The sequence below is a fragment of the Nomascus leucogenys genome, chromosome 2 (assembly GCF_006542625.1).
Source record: "Nomascus leucogenys isolate Asia chromosome 2, Asia_NLE_v1, whole genome shotgun sequence".
Lineage (NCBI taxonomy): Eukaryota > Metazoa > Chordata > Mammalia > Primates > Hylobatidae > Nomascus > Nomascus leucogenys.
The window spans coordinates 156106956-156128619 of NC_044382.1; the positions used below are offsets into that span (position 1 = coordinate 156106956).

Sequence of the window (21664 nt, forward strand, 5' to 3'; positions counted from 1 at the left end):
CCCCCGAAATCTGGCCGTAAACTGGCCCCAAAACTGGCCATAAACAAAATCTCTGCAGCCCTGTGACATGTTCATGATGGCCATGACGCCCATGCTGGAAGGTTGTGGGTTTACCAGAATGAGGGCAAGGAACACCTGGCCCGCCCAGGGTGGAAAACCGCTTAAAGGCATTCTTAAGCCACAAACAATAGCGTGAGCAAGCTGTGCCTTAAGGACATGCTCCTGCTGCAGGTAACTAGCCAGACCCATCCCTTTATTTTGGCCCATCCCTTCATTTCCCATAAGGGACACTTTTAGTTAATCTAATATCTATAGAAACAATGATTATCACTGACTTGCTGTTAATAAATCTGTGGGTAAACCTCTGTTCGAGGCTCTCAGCTCTGAAGGCTGTGAGACCCCTGATTTCCCACTCCACACCTCTATATCTCTGTGTGTCTTTTTTTTTTCTTCTTTGAGACAGAGACTCACTCTATCACCCAGGCTGAAATGCAGTGGCGTGATCTTAGCTCACTGCCACCTCTGCCGTCTGGGTTCAAGCGATTCTTCTGCCTCAGCCTCCCGAGTAGCTGCGATTACAGGCGCCTGCCACAGCGCCTGGCTAATTTTTGTATTTTTAGTACAGACGGGGTTTCACCATCTTGGCCAGGCTGGTCTTGAACTCCTGACCTCGTGATCCACCCGCCTCCGCCTCCCAAAGTGCTGGGATTACAGGTGTGAGCCACCACGCCCGGCTCTCTGTGTGTCTTTAATTCCTCTAGCGCTGCTGGGTTAGGGTCTCCCCGACCGAGCTGGTCTCTGCAAGATGGTGTGTGGCTCCCACTTGGGAGGGCCCCAGTTACTGGCACTGTCATCACCATGCCCAGTGAACAGAGTGGGCCAAGCCCAGAGGCAGCCGAAACCACACCTTTCTGCAGGGAGGGGAAACTGAGCCGTGAGCTCAGGGCAAGGGCACCAGTCCCATATGCTGGCCTTCATCCGTCCTCAGCTCCTCCCTGCGGGCACAAGCGGGGGCAGTGAGTCTTCCACCCGAGAAGCGTAAGAGTAGGGATATGGGGGCGGGGAGCAGCAGGCCTGCTGTGTGTGTAAACAACGGAAAACCAGGGCCCACAGACACCAGCTGTCTCCGAAGTCCGGCTGCCCGGCGCCTCCATGGAGCAGCGTCCTAAACGCAGTGTGGCCGTGTCGTCCTCTGTAAAGAGGGTAGAGCCGCGCGGAGTCCCTCCCTCTCCAGCCGTGAAGCCCCCGCGGGGCCGTGCAGGTGGCAAGCGGCACAGACAGCGGCTGCCTGCACACGGTGGTTCTCTGTTCCTTTTTTCTCCTCAACCACTGAGGTTAAAAAAAAAAAGTTAAAAGCCACGCTTTTTTTTTTTTTTTTTTGAGACGGACTCTCGCTCTGTCACCCAGGCTGGGGTGCAGTGGCGCGATCTCGGCTCACTGCAGGCTCCGCCTCCCGGGTTCACGCCATTCTCCTGCCTCAGCCTCTCCGAGTAGCTGGGACTACAGGCGCCGCCACCACGCCCGGCTAATTTTTTGTATTTTTAGTAGAGACGGGGTTTCACCGTGTTAGCCAGGATGGTCTCGATCTCCTGACCTCGTGATCCGCCCGCCTCGGCCTCCCACGGTGCTGGGGTTACAGGCGTGAGCCACCGCGCCCGGCCCACCCATTTTTCTTAAACGTGTTGTGGCTTGGATTTCAGCCAGGCCTTTGGTGATGAGAGGAAACCCAGGACGCGCAGCCCCGGCTCAGGCGGGTGGAACAGCCGGGCCCAGGTGCCATGAGCCTCCGCGCCGCAGGCGGCAGCAGCGGGCGCCGGGCTGGATCCAGCGCAGCCGGGAGGCCGGGCAGATGCGAGGCGGCGCGGCGGCGGTCAGGTGAGCGGGGCCGGGGCTGGCGGGGGCCGGGGCTGGGAGGGCGGCTCGCCCGGCGCAGGGGCCTCGAGACCTCGGCCGCCCCACCCCGGGGACGCCGCGGCTGCTCCGGCGTCCACGCGAGCTGCGTGCGGGGCTCCCGGGCGGTCCAGGGGACCCGCGTGGCCGTACCCCCCTCCTGGGCTGCTCCGAGCCTCAGTTTCCCCGTCTGTGGAATGGGCGGGTGGGAGAGATCTGCCCCCCGAGGAGCCCGGGAGACCCAGCGAGCTCCTGCGGGTGTGGCAGGTGGGGGAGGCACAGTCCTGGGGTGGCTTCTCCCTGCAGCAGGTGGCGAACCCACGGCCAGGCTTCCGTGGCAAGCAGCCCTAGAGGAATGGCCGTCCTGTCCCTGCGAGCCCCTGGGCCCTGGCAGGCGATCCAGGTATGGGCAGACAGGACGCTATTGACTGCGCACACCGGGGTGACTTCTCAGGTTCTCGGGGTGGCAGCTGCAGTGATGACACCACTTCCCGGGGGTCACACCGCGGGCAGGACGCGGGAGGCCAGGTCCATGCATCCCGAGTGTCCTGAGCTTCAGCCCAGGGTCCCCCCGTGCCCGGGCACCCCGCCGGCTTGCTTTGGTTTCCTTTCATTGCTAAGTTGTGGAGTCCTCCCCGATGAGAGCAGTGGGCTCTAGAGAGGGGCAGGGGGTGGCCAGACCTCTTGCTTTTGCTCTTCCACTTCCGGCCCGCTCCTTTCTGAGGCCAAGTCCCACATCTGGGTGCAGAACTGGTGGGGTGAGCCTGGTGAGAGGGGCAGGCTGGCGTTCTGCTCAGAGTCCACCGCCGCCAGCATCCCCAGGTCAGTGTGTGAGCAGAAGCTAAGGCTGCGAGGCCAAAGGCCTCCCCTCAGTCATCCCCTGCCCATGCGCCAGGCCTGGGGCTGACACTGACTCTTAGTAAATAGGCAAATGAAAGATGCCTTTTTTCACAGCCCAGAGGGGAGCTGGTCGCCTAGAGGACAGCTGCTGAGCAGAACAGAGGTGTCCCTGCCAGCGTGCCTGCCTTGCCGCTCCTCTGGCCGTGTTTTAAACACCAGGAGGTTTCCAGGGGCCCCCCCAGGCATAGTTCCTGCACCCTTTTTCCTGGGCTGGTCACCATATGTGACGACAGTGCCAGTCTGTTCTGAGCAGCTCTGGGCTCCTGGCTTCACTGACATCATACACAAGTCCTTAGCCCTTCCCTTCACCCCAGAAAGTAGGTGTTCCCCCTGATTTATAGGCAAGACAATGGACAACCAGAGTCTAAATCAGGGGTGATTTTTTTTTTTTTTTTTTTTTTTGAGATGGAGTTTTGCTGTGTTGCCCAGGCTGGAGTGCAATGGCACAATCTGGGCTCACTGCAACCTCCACCTCCCAGGTTCAAGCAGTTCTCCTGCCTTAGCTTCCCAAGTAGCTGGATTACAGGCTTGCACCACCATGCCCAGCTAATTTGTTTGTGTTTTTAGTGGAGACGGGGTTTCACCACGTTGGTCAGGCTGGTTTGAACTCTTGACCTCAAGTGATCCACCCACCTCAGCCTCCCAAAGTGAGCCACCCACACCCGGCCCTGATTCTTAAAAATAACAGTAATAGGCCAGGCATGGTAGCTCACACCTATAATCCCAGCAATTTGGGAGGCAGAAGCAGGAGGGTTGCTTGAAGCCAGGAGTTGGAGACCAGCCTGTGCATCAGAGTGAGACTCTGTCTCTACAAAAAGTTAAAAAAAATTAGCTGAGCATGGTGACACACTGGAGTTCCAGCTACTTGGGAGGCTAATATGGGAGGACCCCTTCAGCCCAGGAGTTTGAGGCTGCAGTGAGCTGTGATCGCACCACTGCACTCCAGCTTGGGTGACAGAGCAACACGCATCTCAAAAAAAAAAAAGGTAATAAGTTGTAATCAGTATTTATTGGGTGCTTACTATGTGCTGGCCAGTGTTCTCTGAACTTAGTATTAACTACTTTAATCTTGACAACAACCCTGTATGGTACTGTTGTAATCCCCATTTGAGACATGGGAGAATGGAGGCAGAGAAAGGTTTATCCACTTACTCAAGGTCACAGAGCTAGGAGCTGGCAGAGTTGGGATTCAAGTTGGGCGTGTCTGTCTTGTTACCGTCCAACTATTGGGATCATCAGTCAGAATCTTTTTTTTTTTTTTTTTTTTTCTGAGATGGAGTCTTACTCTGTCACCCAAGCTGGAGTGCAGTGGCTCAATCTCAGCTCACTGCAGCCTCCGCCTCCTGGGTTCAAGCGATTCTCCTGCCTCAGCCTCCCAAGTAGCTGGGATTACAGATGCCCACCACCACGCCCGGCTAATTTTTGTATTTTTGGTTTCAGCACATGGGGTTTCACCAGGTTGGCCAGGCTGGTCTCAAACTCCTCACCTCAGGTGATCCGTCCACTTCTGCCTCCCAAAGTGCTGGGATTACAGGCGTGAGCCACCGAGCTCGGCCTTTCAGTCAGAATCTATTTTGGCTGCAAGAGACAAAAACCTCGCCCCATAACACTGGTGGGGATATCGTGTTTCTCTCACTTGAACGAAGCCTGGCTGTGAGCAGCTCAGGGCTCAGGTGGAGTCCCCTGCAATCATGTCACTCTCCCCAGTGTGGCTGTTCCAGCTCCAGCCTTTACATCTGCATTCCAGGCAGCAGGAGACAGGGACGGCTGAAGAGGGGCAGCCCCTACCTTTAAGGACAATTCTCAGAAGTCTTTCTTTTCTTTTTTCTCATATGTATATACACACACATACATATTTATGTAAAAAAATTTTTTTATTTTTATTTTTTGAGATGGAGTCTGGCTCTGTCGCCTAGGCTGGAGTGCAGTGGCACCATCTCCGCTCACTGCAAGCTCCGCCTCCCGGGTTCACGCCATTCTCCTGCCTCGGCCTCTCCGAGTAGCTGGGACTATAGGCGCCCGCCACCACGCCCCGCTAATTTTTTGTATTTCTAGTAGAGACGGGGTTTCACCGTGTTAGCCAGGATGGTCTCGATCTCCTGACCTCGTGATCCGCTCGCCTCGGCCTCCCAACGTGCTGGGATTACAGGCGTGAGCCACCGCGCCCGGCCCATGTTTATATAAAATTTAATAGAGATAGGTCCTCACTGCACTGGGCCTCGCCTGATGCCGTCCTTCTGCCTTGGCCTTACAGAGTGCTGGGATTTTAGCTGTGAGCTAGCACGCCTGGCCCATTACTGTTATTTTCAGATAGCCCTGATTTAGTCTCTGGTTCTCCCTCTTCTTGCCTATAAATCAGGGAGAACACGTACTTCCTGGGGTGGATGGAAGGGCTAAGGACTTGTGTATGTCAGTGAAGCCAGGAGCCCAGAGCTGCTCAGATCTGCCTGATCTTCTCAAGCCGAGGCAGTCAGAACAGTCACCTTACCAGGTCTATCTGCTGGGGAGGCTGGGAAGTTATGTGACAAACAAAAATGAGGCTCCTCATTCAGGAAGAAGGAGGAGTGATGTTGGGGCAGCCTGATTTCTCCTGTGTCCTGGGTGCTCCCTGGGAGACTGGGGAGGTGCTGGCACCGGGTGGCCGCCTCTGACTCCGTGACTCACCCAAAGTCATCAGGTAATAAGGGAAAGAGGTGGGACTGGGGCCCACTCACGCCCCCTGTCTCTTCCCGCTGCCTCCCTGTTTGGGTCCACGGGCAGCCTGTCCATGGGTGCTGGGTCCTTTCAGGCTGGCGTGCAGGTGCCCAACCCACACTCCTGCCCCACAGGCACAACAGGCAGGACAGGTCCCATAGGTGGTGTGGAGTCTTGCCCAGTTGCAGGGCAGCCATGTGGGGTTGGGGTGGCCTCCTTATCCCACTGCCAGTGAGGGAATTAGTTCAAATCCCAGTTCCCCCAGGCCACAGTGTGACCCTGAGCAGGGCCGTCCCCTCTGGGCTCAGCTCTCTTTCTTTTGGGAGAGGGGACAGAGGATAAATCATGGGATTGTTTATTATAATTGTGAATTATTTCAGACTGTGACAGGTGTGGTGAAAGCATAACTAACACTGTTGCAGTTACTGAACAACTTTAAAAACACATCTCCGCCTTCCTATAACATCAACAGACCTTACAGCGAGCTTACTTTGTGCTTAGTCTCTGTTAACTCATTTCACTCTCACAATGGCCCATTATGGATGGGGAAGTGCAGGCAGGGAGGCTAAGGAATGTGGCCCAGGAAGTTAAGTGGGAGGGCTGGATGCCAACTGCCTCTACTCCCACCCCAACCAAAGTCCCTTCCTCCCTGCCAGGAGCCATCAGTCCTGTGTGTTCTGCAGTTTTCTGAGCCTCCGGGTGGGGAAAGAGCAGTTCTTGATCCTGAGCTTCTGCCACGTGGAGAACTAGGCCCCTCCTGCCTGTTTCCTGGGCTCCTGAGACACAGAGCCGTGGGCCTGGTTCAGTTCGTGTTGCTCATCACAGGATCAGAACCCAGGCCACAGAGTCTGGATGCATTCTGTGTGTGCTGGCAGGGAATCCTCCCAAGATCCCCCACTCCTGGGCATGGGGAAGGTGGGCCCTACTCGCTCACATGTGGCAGAGCAGGAATGGGCCCTGGCACTGTCCCCAAGTGTCCAACCCCGAGTCTTGAGACAGGGGCTGTGGTTTCAGGGTGCTCTGACAAGAAAGCACCTTTGGTTGGGGCCCAGGAAGGAGGAACACGCTTCTGGGAGGTCTGTCTCACATAGCAGGTGGATAGCAAGCTAGAGCGGGGCTGAGTGAGTATCTGGGGCTGAGGCCCAGAGAGGGTCCCATAGGTGGCTCTAGGACTGGAGCTCTGCAACGTCGGGCCAGAGGACCCCGTGCTGGGAGGCAGGGAGCTTGGGCCCCTCGGATGGGCCACGTGCCCTCGTGGGACCCTCATTGTCACCGTGAGCTCTTTCCAAGGGGACGCCACCAGTGGGGGCCTGGGCAGGAGGCAGCTGAGGTGTTTCAGGAAAAGGTTGAAGATCAAGCCTGTGGTGTGAGGACTACCCACTTTAGGGAAGTGAAAGGCCAGCCTCACCCCACACACCCCAGTGTGGTTGGGGAAAGGGGGTGGTCTGTGGTGAGCCTGGTACCTGGGGACTCATCCTGGCCCTGCCTGGCCCTCAGGTGGGATGCTATGGAATATGATGAGAAGCTGGCCCGGTTCCGGCGGGCCCACCTCAACCCCTTCAACAAGCAGTCTGGGCCGAGGCAGCACGAGCAGGGCCCTGGGGAGGAGGCCCCGGACGTCACTCCTGAAGGTGGGTGCTGGTGGGAGTCAGGGTGGGAGCTGGGCAGGTCTCTGACCGCTTACGTGGACCCCTCCTTTCTTCCTGCTGCCTCCTGCGCAGCCCTGGCTTCCCACGGAGCTGGCACCTTGCCGGCTCTTTTCTTTTTCCCATCTTTTCTGTGGTTCTGTGGTTTGTTTCTTTGTCCCCACTAGAATTCACATTCCTGGGAGCAGGATTTGTGCCTGACCCATCACTGCTGTGTCCTGGGGCCCAGCACATAGGAGGTGCTCAGGGAACACTTGCTCATTGAGGTCAGAGCTGAGACCTGGTGAGGGAGAGGTTAGCCGAGGGAACGTGCTCTGGGCGTCAGGGTGGCGTGAGCCTTAGAAACTGCAGGTGAGGTCATCAGGGAGTGCTCGGAGCGGGGCAGCTGCAGAGGCGGCCTGGAGTCGACACTGGGGTTCGCGGATTTTGCCGTATAGCCATTCAGTGGTTTTTCTCTAGTCCCCGTGGTCGTGCATGAGGTGTTTAGAAATGGGATGTTTCTATAATGCTGTCTTGAGGACTTTTAGCACTGAGTATCATTCCACCTCCTCATTTTGAGTGGCTCTTTCCTGTCTACACAAGGCCATGGGCTCCTCTGTGAATGCAAACTGGACGGTGCGCAGATGTGAGTGGTGCCCGGCTCTCACAGTGCCTCCTTTCTGTGTGGCTTCCTGAATGCCTTTCCCACTCCTGGCTATCTCAGCTCCTCCCTAGGGGATGGGAGGCAGGAGGTAGCAGCTGACCCTCCATACCTGTCCCCGTCTTCCCCCAGAGGCCCTGCCTGAGCTGCCCCCTGGGGAGCCGGAGTTCCGCTGCCCTGAACGCGTGATGGATCTCGGCCTGTCTGAGGACCACTTCTCCCGCCCTGTGGTAAGGTTTTGGATCTGGGAGGGGAGAGGGACTGAGGGAACCCCCAAAGCAGGAAGGGCCAGGGTTTCCTTGTGACTCCCTCCCAGGTGGCAGGGCAGCATCCTGTGAGGTGGGGTACAGTCTCACTCCATTGTCAGGCTCAGCAGCCCCCACCTCAGCCAGGGCTCCTGGCTTCGAATCTGAGGCCTGCATGACACCATAGACCCCCACCCTCAGAGCCTGAGTGAAGGCAGGTGGAGACAGCCTGGGGCCCTCAGAGCTTGAGTGAAGGCAGGTGGAGACAGCCTGGGGCCCTGGGAGCCTGAGTGAAGGCAGGTGGAGACAGCCTGGGACCCTCGGAGCCTGTGTGAAGGCGGGTGGAGACAGCCTGGGACCCTCAGAGCCTGAGTGAAGGCAGATGGAGACAGCCTGGGACCCTCAGAGCCTGAGTGAAGGCAGGTGGAGACAGCCTGGGACCCTCAGAGCTTGAGTGAAGGCAGATGGAGACAGCCTGGGGTCCTCAGAGCCTGAGTGACGGCAGGAGGAGACAGCCTGGGGCCCTGGGAGCCTGAGTGAAGGCAGGTGGAGACAGCCTGGGATTGGGGTTCGTGAACCTGGGGCTGCTCCTATATCCTGAGCTCCATGTCTTCATGAAGCAAATGTGCAGAGAGTAGGTTCCCTCTGGAGTCCTTGAGGTCCTGTAGACTTGCCGAGAGTCAGGGTGTGGGAGGCAAGGGGAGGCCCGTTGTCTGCCTCCTACTGACCAGTTGGTGTTACACGGCCACTCTTGTTTGTTCCGTATTTTGTTCCATGGAAGACTTGTGTTGAAGAAGAAAATGGGGAGGATATAATGATTTTTTTAAAAAAGTTTGAGGCCAGGTGCGGTGGCTCACGCCTGTAATCCCAGCACTTTGGGAGGCCGAGGCAGGCGGATCACGAGGTCAGGAGATGGAGCCCATCCTGGCTATCACGGTGAAACCCCGTCTCTACTAAAAATACAAAAAAATTAGCCGGGCGTGGCGGCGGGCGCCTGTAGTCCCAGCTACTCCGGAGGCTGAGGCAGGAGAATGACGTGAACCCGGGAGGCGGAGCTTGCAGTGAGCCGAGATTGTGCCACTGCACTCCAGCCTGGGGGACAGAGCGAAACTCCGTCTCAAAAAAAAAAAAAAAAAAGTTTGAAAACCTTTTATTTTTATGCAAACCATCTCCAACTTTTGAGGGAAACATTACGGTAACATTAAAATGTAACTTTGAAAGGATTTGGGCCAGAGCTGCTGGCTCACGCCTGTAATCCAGCACTGTGGGAGGCCGAGGCGGGCGGATCACGAGGTCAGGAGTTCAAGACCAGCCTGACCAACATGCTGAAACCCCGTCTCTACTAAAAATACAAAAAAAATTTAGCTGCGCGTAGTGGAGCGCCCCTGTAGTCCCAGCTACTCAGGGGGCTGAGGCAGGAGAATCGCTTGAACCCGGGAGGCGGAGGTTGCAGTGAGCCGAGATTGCGCCGCTGCACTCCAGCCTGGGCGACAGAGACTCCGTCTAAAAAAAAAAAAAAAAAAAAAAAGAGGGAGAGACTTCATATATGTGTTTCGTATCTTTTTTTTTTCCTTTTTCTTGAGATAAGGTCTCACTGTGTTGCCCTTGCTGTGAAGTGCTGTGGCACCATCATGGCTCACTGCAGCCTCGGCCTCCTGAGCCCAAGCGATCCTCCCACCTCAGCTTCCCGATTAGCTGAGACTACAGGTGTGCACTGTGATGCTCAGATAATTTTTCAATTTTTTTTTTTTTTTTATAGACATGGGGTCTCGCTTTCTTGCCCAGGTTGGTCGAAAGCTCCTGAGCTCAAGTGATCCACCCACCTCGGCCTCCCAAAGTGCTAGCATTATAGGTGTGACCCACTGCACTCAGCTTGTTTTGTATATTACAACATTTTGAGCACTTCCTTTGGGCCACAGACTGAGCTGCAAGGGGGAGGGGAGGGTGCCACCTCCCCTTCGCCTGGGTCTCAGAGCCCAGCAGCCTGGAGGAGGAAGATGGCTCCTAAGGGCGGGGTCCAGGCTCCCCAGCTCTGAGACGTGCTCCTGTTTTCCCCGGGAGCACCAGAGTGTTCTGAGCCTGGGCCGTTGCTGGGCCGTGAGCCCCTGGTCGCTATGTGGCGAAAGCAGCCGGAGGTGCTGGGGCTGGCTCTTGGCATCTGCCTGGGCTTGGCAGTTAAGCTGGAGGCCACTTACTGTCCTTCATGACAGCAAATGTCACTTCCTTAGCTTTCCTGCAAGAGGAAGCTGTTCAGAAGTAAGTGAAGTGACATAACAAAAGGGCATCTGGATTTCTCAAAGAAGGAAGTTGTCTTTTGAAAAGCATCTTTCAAACGTTAGGTTTTCAGAGGCCTGTGGGCAGACAGGTCGGGCTAGGAACGCGCAGGACCAGGCGGACCTTGGCCGTGCTGCCACCTTCCCTGCCCTTGAGCAAGTCCTCGGTGCCCTCTGGGTTCAGTTTCCTTCTCTGGGTGAGGGGTGTCGGGGTCTGCTCTGGGCCTGTCTCGGCGGATGGGCCTTAACAGGGAGATCCTGCAGGGTGGGCATCTGACTGCCTCCATCCCCAACCTGGGCAGGGTCTGTTCCTGGCCTCTGACGTCCAGCAGCTGCGGCAGGCGATCGAGGAGTGCAAGCAGGTGATTCTGGAGCTGCCGGAGCAGTCGGAGAAGCAGAAGGATGCCGTGGTGCGACTCATCCACCTCCGGCTGAAGCTCCAGGAGCTGAAGGTGGGTGTGGGGCCGCCCCACCATGGGGCAGCCTGGGGCCGAGGCCAGAGCGGTGGAACCAGGAGGACCCTGCCAGCCTCTCGCTCCCTCTCAGGCGGTGGTCTCTCTCTCTCGGCCTCAGGGGCTGAGGTGGAAAGGCGCGAGACAGGCAGGTTGGAAGACGGGCCCTCACCCCACTGCAGAGGTTTCCCTATTAGCCCAGACCCTCCTGTTGCAAGGAACAGAAACTCAACCCTAAGTAGCTTAAGCCGAAAAGAAAAATGTATTTGCTTGGTGACTGGAAGATCCTCCAGTGTCAGGAATCTTGCGGTCTCCCAACTCGACTTTCTGTGTCTGATCCAGCCTCAGGTAGGCCTTCCCTGTGTGGTGGCACAGACGGTCCCGGCAACCACATCTTGCTTTCCAGGAGCTGAGCCTCCCTGTGCAGATGACAGCTGCCTTTTCACAGCGATTGTAGCAGGAACCTCAGGCCTTTCATTGGCCAGTCCTGACCCGATGACAGTGACTGATTGGCCAGTTCTGGGTCATGTGCCCACCCCTGAGCCAATGACAGTGGCTGATTGGCCAGTTCTGGGCTGTGTGCCCGCCCACTGACCCAATGACGGTGGCTGATTGGCTAGTTCTGGGCTGTGTGCCAGCCCACTGACCCAATGACGGTGGCTGATTGGCTAGTTCTGGGCTGTGTGCCCACCCACTGAAGCAAGCGGGTGGCTTGAGTTCCTCCGTGAGCGAGCCACATGGACAAGGACGGGTGGTGTCTTGACGGTGACAACAAAAGAAGGTGGTGGGTCCCAGGCCACAGATGTTCCTGATGCAGGCCTTGGGTCTGTGTGTGCTTTGGCCTGGCTGGCCTGTGTCCCCTGTGCTGATTCATGCGTCCCTGGGAATATGGAAAGTAGAATATTCATTAGGAAACAGGTAAATTGGTGGTAACAAAAAAAACCCCAAAACATAGTGGCTTAGAGAAGATGTGTTCGTTTCCTCACGTAAAAACCCCATAGGTGGTCTGGGGCCTCTATGACAGCTAATGCTGTTGGGGAGGGGCTCCTTTTCCATTGCCCTGCACCTAACCGGCAAAAAGCAGGAGGGGCAGAGAGGCTGGGTCGTTCCCGCTCACATGCCCATGGCCCGGCGCAATCCCACACAGCCCCTGGCTGAAAGGGATGCTGGGAAAGGTAGCAAGGGATGCTGGGAAAGGTAGCATGTGACCTTGGTGGTCCTTGTCCAGCTGATCATTGTTTACTGTGAAAGGGAGAAAAGGGACGTGGCATTGTGCTGAAACTGACAATCTCTGCTCTAAGTGGTGCCTGGAAGAAATAAGTTGAGGGGCTTGTGCGAAGGGAAAGGAACTTCAGCCCATCTCACCTGTGACCCCTCCCTGACTCACACTGCAGGACCCCAATGAGGATGAGCCAAACATCCGAGTGCTCCTTGAGCACCGCTTCTACAAGGAGAAGAGCAAGAGCGTCAAGCAGACCTGTGACAAGTGTAACACCATCATCTGGGGGCTCATTCAGACCTGGTACACCTGCACAGGTGGGCCGAGACCCAGATAAGGAGTGAGGAATGAGAGAGACCAGAGTTCCTGCCTCCGCTGGGTTCACATTCAGATCTGAGCTGTCCGGTGTGGTGGCCACTAGCCAGACATGGCCAGTCAGAGTTAAATTAACTAAACATGCATTTCCTCAGCTGTACTGTCTACATTGGACAGTGCTGTTCTGGATGAGAAATTAAACTAGTGAATTACATGGTGTGTCTAGTTTGTACAATGAAGAAAAAGGGAAAGGACCTAGCACGTGTTAGGGTGGAGTGAATGTGACTTCAGGGCAGAATGTAAAGGCATCATGTGACCTTTTTTTTTTTTTTTTTTGAGACGGAGTCTCGCTCTATCGCCCAGGCTGGAGTGCAGTGGTGCAATCTCGGCTCACTGCAACTCCACCTCCCGGGTTCACGCCATTCTGCCTCAGCCTCCTGAGTAGCTGGGACTACAGGTGCCCGCCAACACGCCCGGCTAATTTTTAGTATTTTTAGTAGAGACGGGGTTTCACCGTGTTAGCCAGGATGGTCTCAATCTCCTGACCTTGTGTTGCATCCGCCTCGGCCTCCCAAAGTGCTGGGGTTACAGGCGTGAGCCACCGCGCCTGACCGGCATCACGTGAATTTTAAGCAAAAACTTGAAGGCCAGGGAGCAAGCCAAGAGAATATGTCTGGAGGAATGTTCTGGTGGGGGCAGCCGTGTGGTTGATGTGTCCAGTGTCTTGAGGAGGAGCAGAGCCAGGTGGGGCTGCAGCTCTGTGTCTGCGGGAGGTGGGCTCAGAGGTTGCTGGGGCTTTTAAGTGCAGTGGGGGTCACAAGTGGGTGCTGGACATACTTGAGCTTTAATAGGTTACTCTGGCTGCTGATAGAGCTTGGACTAAAGAGGGAGGTGACTGAGAAGAGGAGGATGACTCTGATTGGGTTGGGGCAGGTGGTGGGAGTGAGGAGTAGCTAGGTGCAGTGCCAGCTGAAGGTTTGGAAACGGAATGTAACAGATGAGAAAATAGTCTGACTGGGTGCGGTGGCTCACACCTGTAATCCTAGGGCTTTCAGATGCAAAGATGGGAGGATCGCTTGAGCCCCAGAGTTCCAGGCTGCAGTGAGCTCTGGTTGCATGCCTGCACTCCAGCCTGGGCAACAGCAAGACCCTGTCTCTTAAAAAGTACAAAAACAAAAACAACAACAAAAAGAGAGATAGAAACCCGTCAGGATAACTCATGATGTTTAAAGGGTGGAGCTGCTGAAACCGAGGTGGGGAAGCTGAGGGGCATGGGGTGGAGGGTGGGAGATTCGTTGGTTACATTTGGACAGGTTGGGTCTGGTGGTGGGGGTGGCAGGTTGGCCCCAAACACGTGAGTCAAGTTGGAGGACAAGGTCTGGGCCGCCTTTGGGGCATGGCTCAGGGGCCAGGGACAGGATCCTTGAGGTTCTAAGGCCTCCCTTGGTGCCAGGAGGTCTTAGATTGATCGGGGCCTCAGAATGGAACCCACGGGGAGGGGGCAGGCCAGCTGAGGGTGGCCTGGGCTGCAGGTGCACCCTTCCCACTTTTGAGAAGCGTGTGTCCCTCCACCCTAGGGTGTTATTACCGCTGTCACAGCAAGTGCTTGAACCTCATCTCCAAGCCCTGTGTGAGCTCCAAAGTCAGCCACCAAGCTGAATACGAACTGAACATCTGCCCTGAGACAGGGCTGGACAGCCAGGATTACCGCTGTGCTGAGTGCCGGGCGCCCATCTCTCTGCGTGAGTGGTGGCAGGGAGAGAAGAGGGTGAGGGAGCCGTTCCTGGCGGGGAGCCGGGTGCTCAGGTGTGTAAGGGCATGCAAGTCCGACAGCTGAGTGAGGGCCTGGGGCAGTCCCTGCATGTTAACCTTAGGAAGTGACAAGGGTCCATTGCTGCCATTTTTTCAGTTCTCACTGAAGCAAACTGAGGTTCCATCCATTCCGTTCCACTTCACTGAGGAGTACCTGGAGGGCTGGGACCAGGCCTCCGCCTCCCCGTGTGAAAGCCTCATAGCTGGGGACTAGGGAGAAGTCACACGGCACGGAAAGCCTCATAGATGGGGTATAGAGAGAAGTACACGCTGTCGTGCAGATGTGCACATGTGCGTCAGCTCCTCTTTCTAGAGAGCTGGGGTTGTTAATTCATGGAGTCCCTGCCTCAGTCCTACAGTGAGGCCCTGTTTATATCCCATTTTACGGATAAGAAAACAGGTCAGTGAGACCCTGGGACCACCTGAGGTCTTCCGGCTGAGGATAGGACGAGTCAGGAGGGAGCCCTTGGCCTGGCTGGCTGTCTCCCCGAGGGCTGTGGTCCATGGGAGGACAGACCAGGAGGCTGGAAAACTGTGTGGGGCTTTGGTGAGGCAGGGACACTCATGGCCCCTCTGACCCTGCAGGGGGTGTGCCCAGTGAGGCCAGGCAGTGCGACTACACCGGCCAGTACTACTGCAGCCATTGCCACTGGAACGACCTGGCTGTCATTCCTGCACGCGTTGTACACAACTGGGACTTTGAGCCTCGAAAGGTGGGGGTTGGAAGGTGGGGGCGTCCCCCTGGGGAGGGAGAGCAGAAAGGGGGTTGGGGTGTGGAGCCGGTGTACCCCTGGGTGGGTGCTGCTGGCTGCGCGGGCCCTGGGTGGGTGTGAGAGGTGTCGCCCGGCCGTGCCTGGCAGGTTTCTCGCTGCAGCATGCGCTACCTGGCGCTGATGGTGTCTCGGCCCGTGCTCAGGCTCCGGGAGATCAACCCTCTGCTGTTCAACTACGTGGAGGAGCTGGTGGAGATTCGCGTGAGGCTGGGGCTGTGGAAGTTGGGGGCAGGGGCGCTGTGTCCGATGGGTCCTAGGGCCGGGCCAGTACCCTCTTCTCCTCTGGGCCGTGGGAGGTTCTGAGCAGAGGAGGGAGGCCACCTGCTTAGGGTGAGCCGGGCGCCGTGGCTGCCCCTTTGGATGAAGGTGCTGGAGCCGTGTCCAGTAGTGATCTGATGCCAGGTGTGAACACAATATTAAATTTTGTAATAGCCACGTTAAAAAAGTAAAAAGAACTGGGCACGGTGGCTCACACCTGTAATCCCAGCACTTTTGAGGCCGAGGTGGGTGGATCACTTGAGGTCAGGAGTTTGAGACCAGCCTGACCACCATGGTGAAACCCCATCTCTACTAAAAATACAAAATTAGCCGGGCATGGTGGTGTGCGCCTGTATCCCAGCTACTCAGGAGGCTGAGGCAGGAGAATTACTTGAACCCGGGTGACTGAGGTTGCTGTGAGCCGAGATCGCGTCACTGCACTCCAGCCTGGGCAACAAGAGCGAAACACTGTCTCAAAAAAAAGTAAAAAGAAACAAATGAAGTTAATGTTAATAGTATATTTTATTTAGCCCAATATATGCAAAATGTTATTTCAACATGAAATCAATGTACATTTTTGAGATATTTACATTCTTTTTCTTTTTTGTGCCATGTCTTTGGCTCCAGCATGTATCCTCTGCTAAATCTCACCACACAGCAGCCACTTTGAGGTGCTCCATGGCTGTGCATGGCTGGTGGCCACTCTCTTAGCCAGCGGTGAGGCAGGAGGTAGGGCGGGAGCCGAGGGCAGACGGGAGCTGCAGTCCTGGCAGGACGTGATGGCGTCTCACGCGAGGTAGTGAAAGGAGTCAGTTCCCATTTTACCCAGGAGGAGACTGTGGCAGCAAGTTGAGTTGCCAAGGCCAGGGCTGGGGAGGCAGCTGGGATTTCTCTGGAAGTTTGGCTTGGTCCGGAGGCTGCTGGTCCCCAGACAGTTGTGTGCCTGTGGGGCCGGGTGAGGGCAGAGGGAAGGGAGGGTTTTCTGGGCCATGGTAAGTGAGCCTCCTGGTCTTGCCCAGCCTGGGAGCTGTGATTTTGGGTTTTGGTGAAGCACTCAGATCTCGGCCCTTCGTGGGGAACCAGCCCCTCCTGGCCCTGCCGTGGCCCCGGGTGTGAGGCGAGACGCCTGTGAGCAGGGCTCCCTGTGAGGCCCATACAGGGGCAGTCCTGTCCTGGCTGAGGCGGCCTGCCTGCTCCCGCCTTGTTTGCAGAAGCTGCGCCAGGACATTCTGCTCATGAAGCCGTACTTCATCACTTGCAGGGAGGCCATGGAGGCTCGTCTGTTGCTGCAGGTCAGACTGCCAGCAGGACTGGCCCCCGATGGGTAGCGCAGCCAGGGCGGTGAGGCACCTCAGGCTCAGGTCTTTTCCAGACAGCTTGTGCATGGAGTGCCTTTAGCAGAAGGTCTCCTCACCACGGTCCCAAGGAACAAAGCAAACAGGTGTTATACCCACAAAAGAGTTCTCCAGTTAGTTCCGTTTGGGAAACCCTGCAGCCTTTATGTGAATCTGCATGAGGTGGGTCCAGCCCAGCCCTCTCAGGCAGGTTGACCACAAAACACAGTTTTCAAGGTTCGTCTAATTATTGTTCAACAGATACAGATGTTGCAGATTCTGGAGCAGTGAACGAAGCAGGCAGGAATGCTTGCCCTTAGTGCCTTTCAAGTAGGGAAGACAAGAAAAATCAGTTGTGTGTTGGGGTGGTGAACTCTGTGACAAGATAGAGAAGGAAGGGTGGGGAATGCGGGGATGCAGTGTGGCTGGGAGGGGCTGCATCGGGCAGTGGAGGGCGGGGTTACACAGGTCAGGAAACGTGGCCCGAGTCCATCTTCCCCTGTCGGCTTCCTGGGGCTCCTGGATTCTACTCCTGGGGCCCAGACCCTTGTGTAGCTCGTTTCTCTGTGAGCACCTGGGCCCTGACCACTGCAGCGACCATGGGTGGGCAGTGGGAGGGGCCCTCCCCGGTGCAGGGGGTCACGGCTGCTGGGACTTGGCAGCTCCAGGATCGGCAGCACTTTGTGGAGAACGACGAGATGTACTCTGTCCAGGACCTCCTGGATGTGCATGCCGGCCGCCTGGGCTGCTCACTCACCGAGATCCACACGCTCTTCGCCAAGCACATCAAGCTGGACTGCGAGGTGGGGCTCTGCCCGAGGGCCGCTCTTCTCCAACCCCACCCCTGAGGGGGGATTGGCAGGAGAAGCAGCCCAGCCCAGTGTGTCCTAGGCCTCGGAGTGCCCAGAGGAGTTGGCACTGACGTGCCCATGCCCCAACCCCACACTGTTCCCCCCAGCGGTGCCAGGCCAAGGGCTTCGTGTGTGAGCTCTGCAGAGAGGGCGATGTGCTGTTCCCGTTCGACAGCCACACGTCTGTGTGCGCCGACTGTTCCGCCGTCTTCCACAGGTGGGTGTGGCCTGGGCCCTGCACTCAGGGGCTGGGGCTCTGCCCTGTCCTCTGGGGAGCTGCCCCTTGGCCTCCCGTAGGGTGATGCCGTGGGAGCTGGTACTGTTCCCCGAGAGAGGGGAGACGTAAAGACTCTTTGGGTCTTTGCTGACCCTGAGATATGAAGTCAGACCCTGATGTCTGTGACGAAATGAGAAGTTCCCTTAGGAGCAGCACCCGGGGGATGAGGGGGCTGCCCCTTCCCAGGTCCCTCCCGGACCAGCCCCTGAAACTCCAGCTTGGTCTTGGAAGTGTTCACAGCATCCCAGCTGCTCCCTTTCTCCACTAGGATTGAAGTCACTCTTTCAGGGTTAGTGTAGGCGAGAGATTCCCAAACTTACAGTTCCTGCCACCCTTTAATGTCTCAGTGATTTTTTCAAAGTGTTTCTAAGCCAAAGAAATTCCTAACACTTTGATTTATTAAGTACTTATGCTCTCGCGTTTTTTTCCTTGCCGCTAGACCAACAGGGAAAAATATTTATGTTCAAACAACTTTATAAGTATTTATATCCTAAAGATTGAGTGGCTCTTGGAAAAATAATATACACAAATTAGAAGAAAAATATTCTAATTTCATTCTTCAGTAAGTATGATTACTTACTAATGATATGGGTACACCTTTTGGGCCCCACACATCTTCCAGACCTGGAATCAGATGGACACTCCCCCCAGTTTCTGTAACTGATTTTTGCCTGGAATTTGCTGTTTTTCATAGCAACTGCTGAAATCCCAGCTCTACAGACCTATGGTGTCATACAGATGGGACTGTGGCAGAGACTAAGGTTGAGACTGAACTCGCTCGAGCTGGTCGTTTGATCAGTGTCTGACAGATGATAATTACTGCTATGTTCTGTTTAAGAGTTTCAACTAGGCTGCAGTGCCCCAGGGTGCCGTGATACACAGTTTGGGAGCCAGGGGAGGTGCCAGGCACAGTGGGATAGGAACAGGTGGGAATCGTGAGGAGGGCTCCTGGCTCAGCCCCTCAGCTGTGTGAACGGGGACCTGTGTGGCCGGGGGATAGCAGGTAACGTGAGGACCCCTGGAGGTCCACATCTGTACGCCGGTAAGCGCTCTGCACACGGCCATACAGTCGCTTGCATCTGGGTGCAGACCCCGATTCTGCCGTTTGGTAACGGCTGTAGAGGGGATGACAGGAGCTGACCTAGGACGCTTGGGGGGATCCAGTGCTGGAGTTCCCTGTGCAGAGCCCCCCGACCTGCTTCTGTCCCCAGGGACTGCTACTACGACAACTCCACCACATGTCCCAAGTGTGCCCGGCTCAGCCTGAGGAAGCAGTCGCTCTTCCGGGAGCCAGGTCCCGACGTGGAGGCCTAGCGCTGAGGAACGGTGCTGGGCACCCCGCCTGGCCCGCCAGGACCCGCCCTGCCAACGTCAAGTTGTTCGTTCTGCTCTGGAGACCCCTGGGGTGCGGCCCCTGGACCCCTGCACCCCTGCTGGGCCAGAGCGGGTGGGCAGTGTCAAGACCCGCTGTCTCCCAGGTGCTTGCTGGGACTCGGGGTGGCCGCACCTGGCTGTCACCTGGGTGTGCTGCTGTGAGGGGTCCTTGTGTGGCCCCCATCCTTCCCCCAATGCAGAACTCCATGGGCAGGGAGTTGGGGGGACGTTTCACCTCCCCCATGGCACAGAGCCCTCCACACCCCTGGACCAGGGCATCCGGGCCTAGAGATTCCACAGCCCCCGTCCTGGCCACCCTGGAAACTCATCAGGCCAAGACCCCGAGAGAGCTTCAGAGGAGTGTTGATAACACCTACGGATGCGGCTGCAAACACCCAGCCAAGGGCCGAGTCACCTGCCGTGGGGTTTCGGCTCTGTCTGGAGGCTCCATCCCTTTCAGCCACTCGTCGCCTTGGGGATTTCTGGTTGTCCCCAGCTGGGGCTGTTCACAGTTGTCACCTGTAGACCTGCCTCTCCCTGGCCTGAGGTTCAAAGGCCTCATAGGGTGGTCAGTCCAGTGGGGTTACCTGTTTCTGTACAACAGCAGGGAAGGGGGCCATGGAGCTTTTCCCTGCTGGGTGCTCCTGCCTTGGCCCAGCCCACCTTTCCTGGTGCTCCAAGCTAGGAGGCCGTGGCCCCAGCCTGAGGAGGGTGTCCTGGCCTCCAGGTGTGGTGCAGGGACTGTGCGCTCTGGGGAGGTTCCAGTTAGGCGATGGGATCCTGCAGTGGTCTGGTGGCATTTCTTGGAACCAGATTTGCCTGAGGAGCTCTGTTCTGCTGCCTGTGGAGGGCTCCAGATAGCTCAGAAATGACCAGCCACTGGCCTTTTGTTTGGGGGCCTGAGGTCAAGAGCTGAGAGTATTCGCTCGACTGAGCCCATTCAGGAAGATCAGGGCAGGGGCGTGTGGGAGGTCCCTCACTCCACAGGACAGAGGCCCCTGGACAGCAGAGGAAACCTATAGCTCTGGGTGGGGGGACACTTGGCTTTGGTGTTTGCACTTTACAGAAGCTGCGGTCCACGAGGGGCCTCAGGAGAGGACGTGTCAGGACGTGGCTTCCCAGCCTTCTGCCTTGGGCAGTGGGGGCGCTCCTGTCCGTCCTTTTCCCCCACACCCTGGACTGTGCTTGGCTGTTGGTGCACATGGTTGGCACACACGGTGGTGGGCAGAGGGCAGAGAATGCCACTGCTTGGATATTTGTCCCCTTTGACCAGGAAACCCAAGAGGAGACACCTCAGCAGAAAGGCTGCCCGGCTCACTGGCTCATTCCAGGAGTGGGAGAGACGGCAGGGTCTCCTCTTTGCCCTGCGCCATCAGGAAGGGGATGGAGTCCTCTCCCCACCGTGGTGGCTTTAGGCAAGGTTCTTACTGTCTGCTCTGCCTCGGTTTCCCCATCTGGAAAATGGGGGCAGGGGTACTGACCTACCTCAGGTGGAACGGTGAGCAGGGAACATGTCGGAGTCCTTTAGAGAGTGTGATGTGAGGTTGGATCAACAGTGTGGGTTCCTGCCCTGCTTCCCCTTCCTCTTTGGGGCTGAGGAGGGGGTTAAAGGCCAAATGCTGTTTCCCAGCACCCCAAAGTCTGCACACGTCTCATGAATGCATCACATTTCTGTCATATGGATATTAGCTATTCTGAAATCTGTGTAATCAACTTCACATTATTCAAGTTACAAATCACTGTGTCCATAGAAAAACTGTGCTGGTATTTGCTAGACAAAGGGTTGGACCCCTTTTATTTTTACCTGCCACCCAGCATCTCCCCCACCTGCCCCTTCTGGGTGACACAGTCTGTAAACAGAATCACGTATGGGTCTTTCTGTGGGTCCGTAGCACAGCAGGAAGAGCCCGGTGCCGCCAGTACCTCGTGGAAGACCACACGTGGGTGGTCCCACAGCGTGGGACCAAGGTGGCCTGAGGGATGCCCAGTGGTAACAATGCTGCTGTCACTGTCTCATTAAATGTATGTCCTTTAGCCTGGTGTGTGTGTGGTGAATTGGGGACAAAGTAAGAGAAATTGGTCTGTTGACATACAAGTCATTTGCCGGCTTAGAGAAGACAGCCTTTGCCATCCAATGGGGTTGAACGTAATCTGGTATGAGGCGAAGTAACATGTCCTGATTGGTTGGGAGAACTACCTGTGGTGGTGTCACACAGACGTGTTGAACGTCTCTGGGCTCAAGCTGTTCTCCAGCCTCCGCCTCCTGAGTAGCTGGGACTACAGGTGCACGCCACCATGCCCAGCTAATTTTTTGAATTTTTAGTAGAGATGGGGTTTTACCATGTTGGCCAGGCTGGTCTCAAACTCCTGGCCTCAGGTGATCCACCTGCCTCGGCCTCCCAAAGTGCTGGCATTACAGGCATGAGCCAAGGCGCCCAGCCAGGCATCGATTTTTTAGTGTCCAGTGTCCTTCCAGAAGGACACTCCCACCAGCAGTGTATGACAGTGCCCATTACCTATAGCCTCGACAGCAGATGGTGTTGTCATACCTTTCAATGCAGTGTGAGAAAAGTATCTTTGTCATTTTAATTTGCATTTCTCTAATCATGATTGAGGTCAAACTTTTCATGTTTCAGGATCTAATTTATTTATGAATTATGTGCCTATTTTTTCGACTGGGTTCTTGGTATTTTTTTCTTCTTAATCTTCTG

General features: G+C 56.2%; 1 protein-coding gene across 12 annotated transcripts; it reads left to right on the plus strand.

The window, feature by feature from the left end:
- The first annotated feature begins 1636 nt into the window (after positions 1–1636).
- On the plus strand, positions 1637–20987 carry DEF8 (differentially expressed in FDCP 8 homolog). Of its 12 annotated transcripts, none has more exons than XM_030821037.1 (13): positions 1637–1875; positions 2158–2293; positions 6982–7115; positions 7903–8000; positions 10591–10740; positions 12135–12276; positions 13852–14016; positions 14672–14799; positions 14947–15060; positions 16329–16409; positions 17114–17254; positions 17410–17519; positions 18791–20987. In XM_030821037.1, the coding sequence occupies exons 1-13, from the start codon at positions 1779–1781 to the stop codon at positions 18891–18893; spliced, it is 1599 nt and encodes a 532-aa protein (XP_030676897.1). In that variant the 5' UTR covers positions 1637–1778; the 3' UTR covers positions 18894–20987. The 12 variants fall into 12 exon arrangements, 11 of the variants coding, with proteins under 11 accessions (XP_030676897.1, XP_030676936.1, XP_004087524.2 ...); XM_030821076.1 differs by having other exon boundaries at positions 17165–17254; XM_004087476.3 differs by having other exon boundaries at positions 2197–2293.
- The last annotated feature ends 677 nt before the right edge of the window (positions 20988–21664 follow it).

What these genes read in the sequence shown, in the direction of transcription:
- DEF8 (XM_030821029.1), top strand. Translation starts at nt 6,722, where the DNA reads ATGGGCCACGTGCCCTCGTGGGACCCTCATTGTCACCGTGAGCTCTTT. An exon ending in TGAAGCTCCAGGAGCTGAAG is followed by an intron (nt 10,741 to 12,134) that starts GTGGGTGTGGGG and finishes CTCACACTGCAG; the next exon opens with GACCCCAATGAGGATGAGCC. An exon ending in AGGCTCGTCTGTTGCTGCAG is followed by an intron (nt 16,410 to 17,113) that starts GTCAGACTGCCA and finishes GGGACTTGGCAG; the next exon opens with CTCCAGGATCGGCAGCACTT.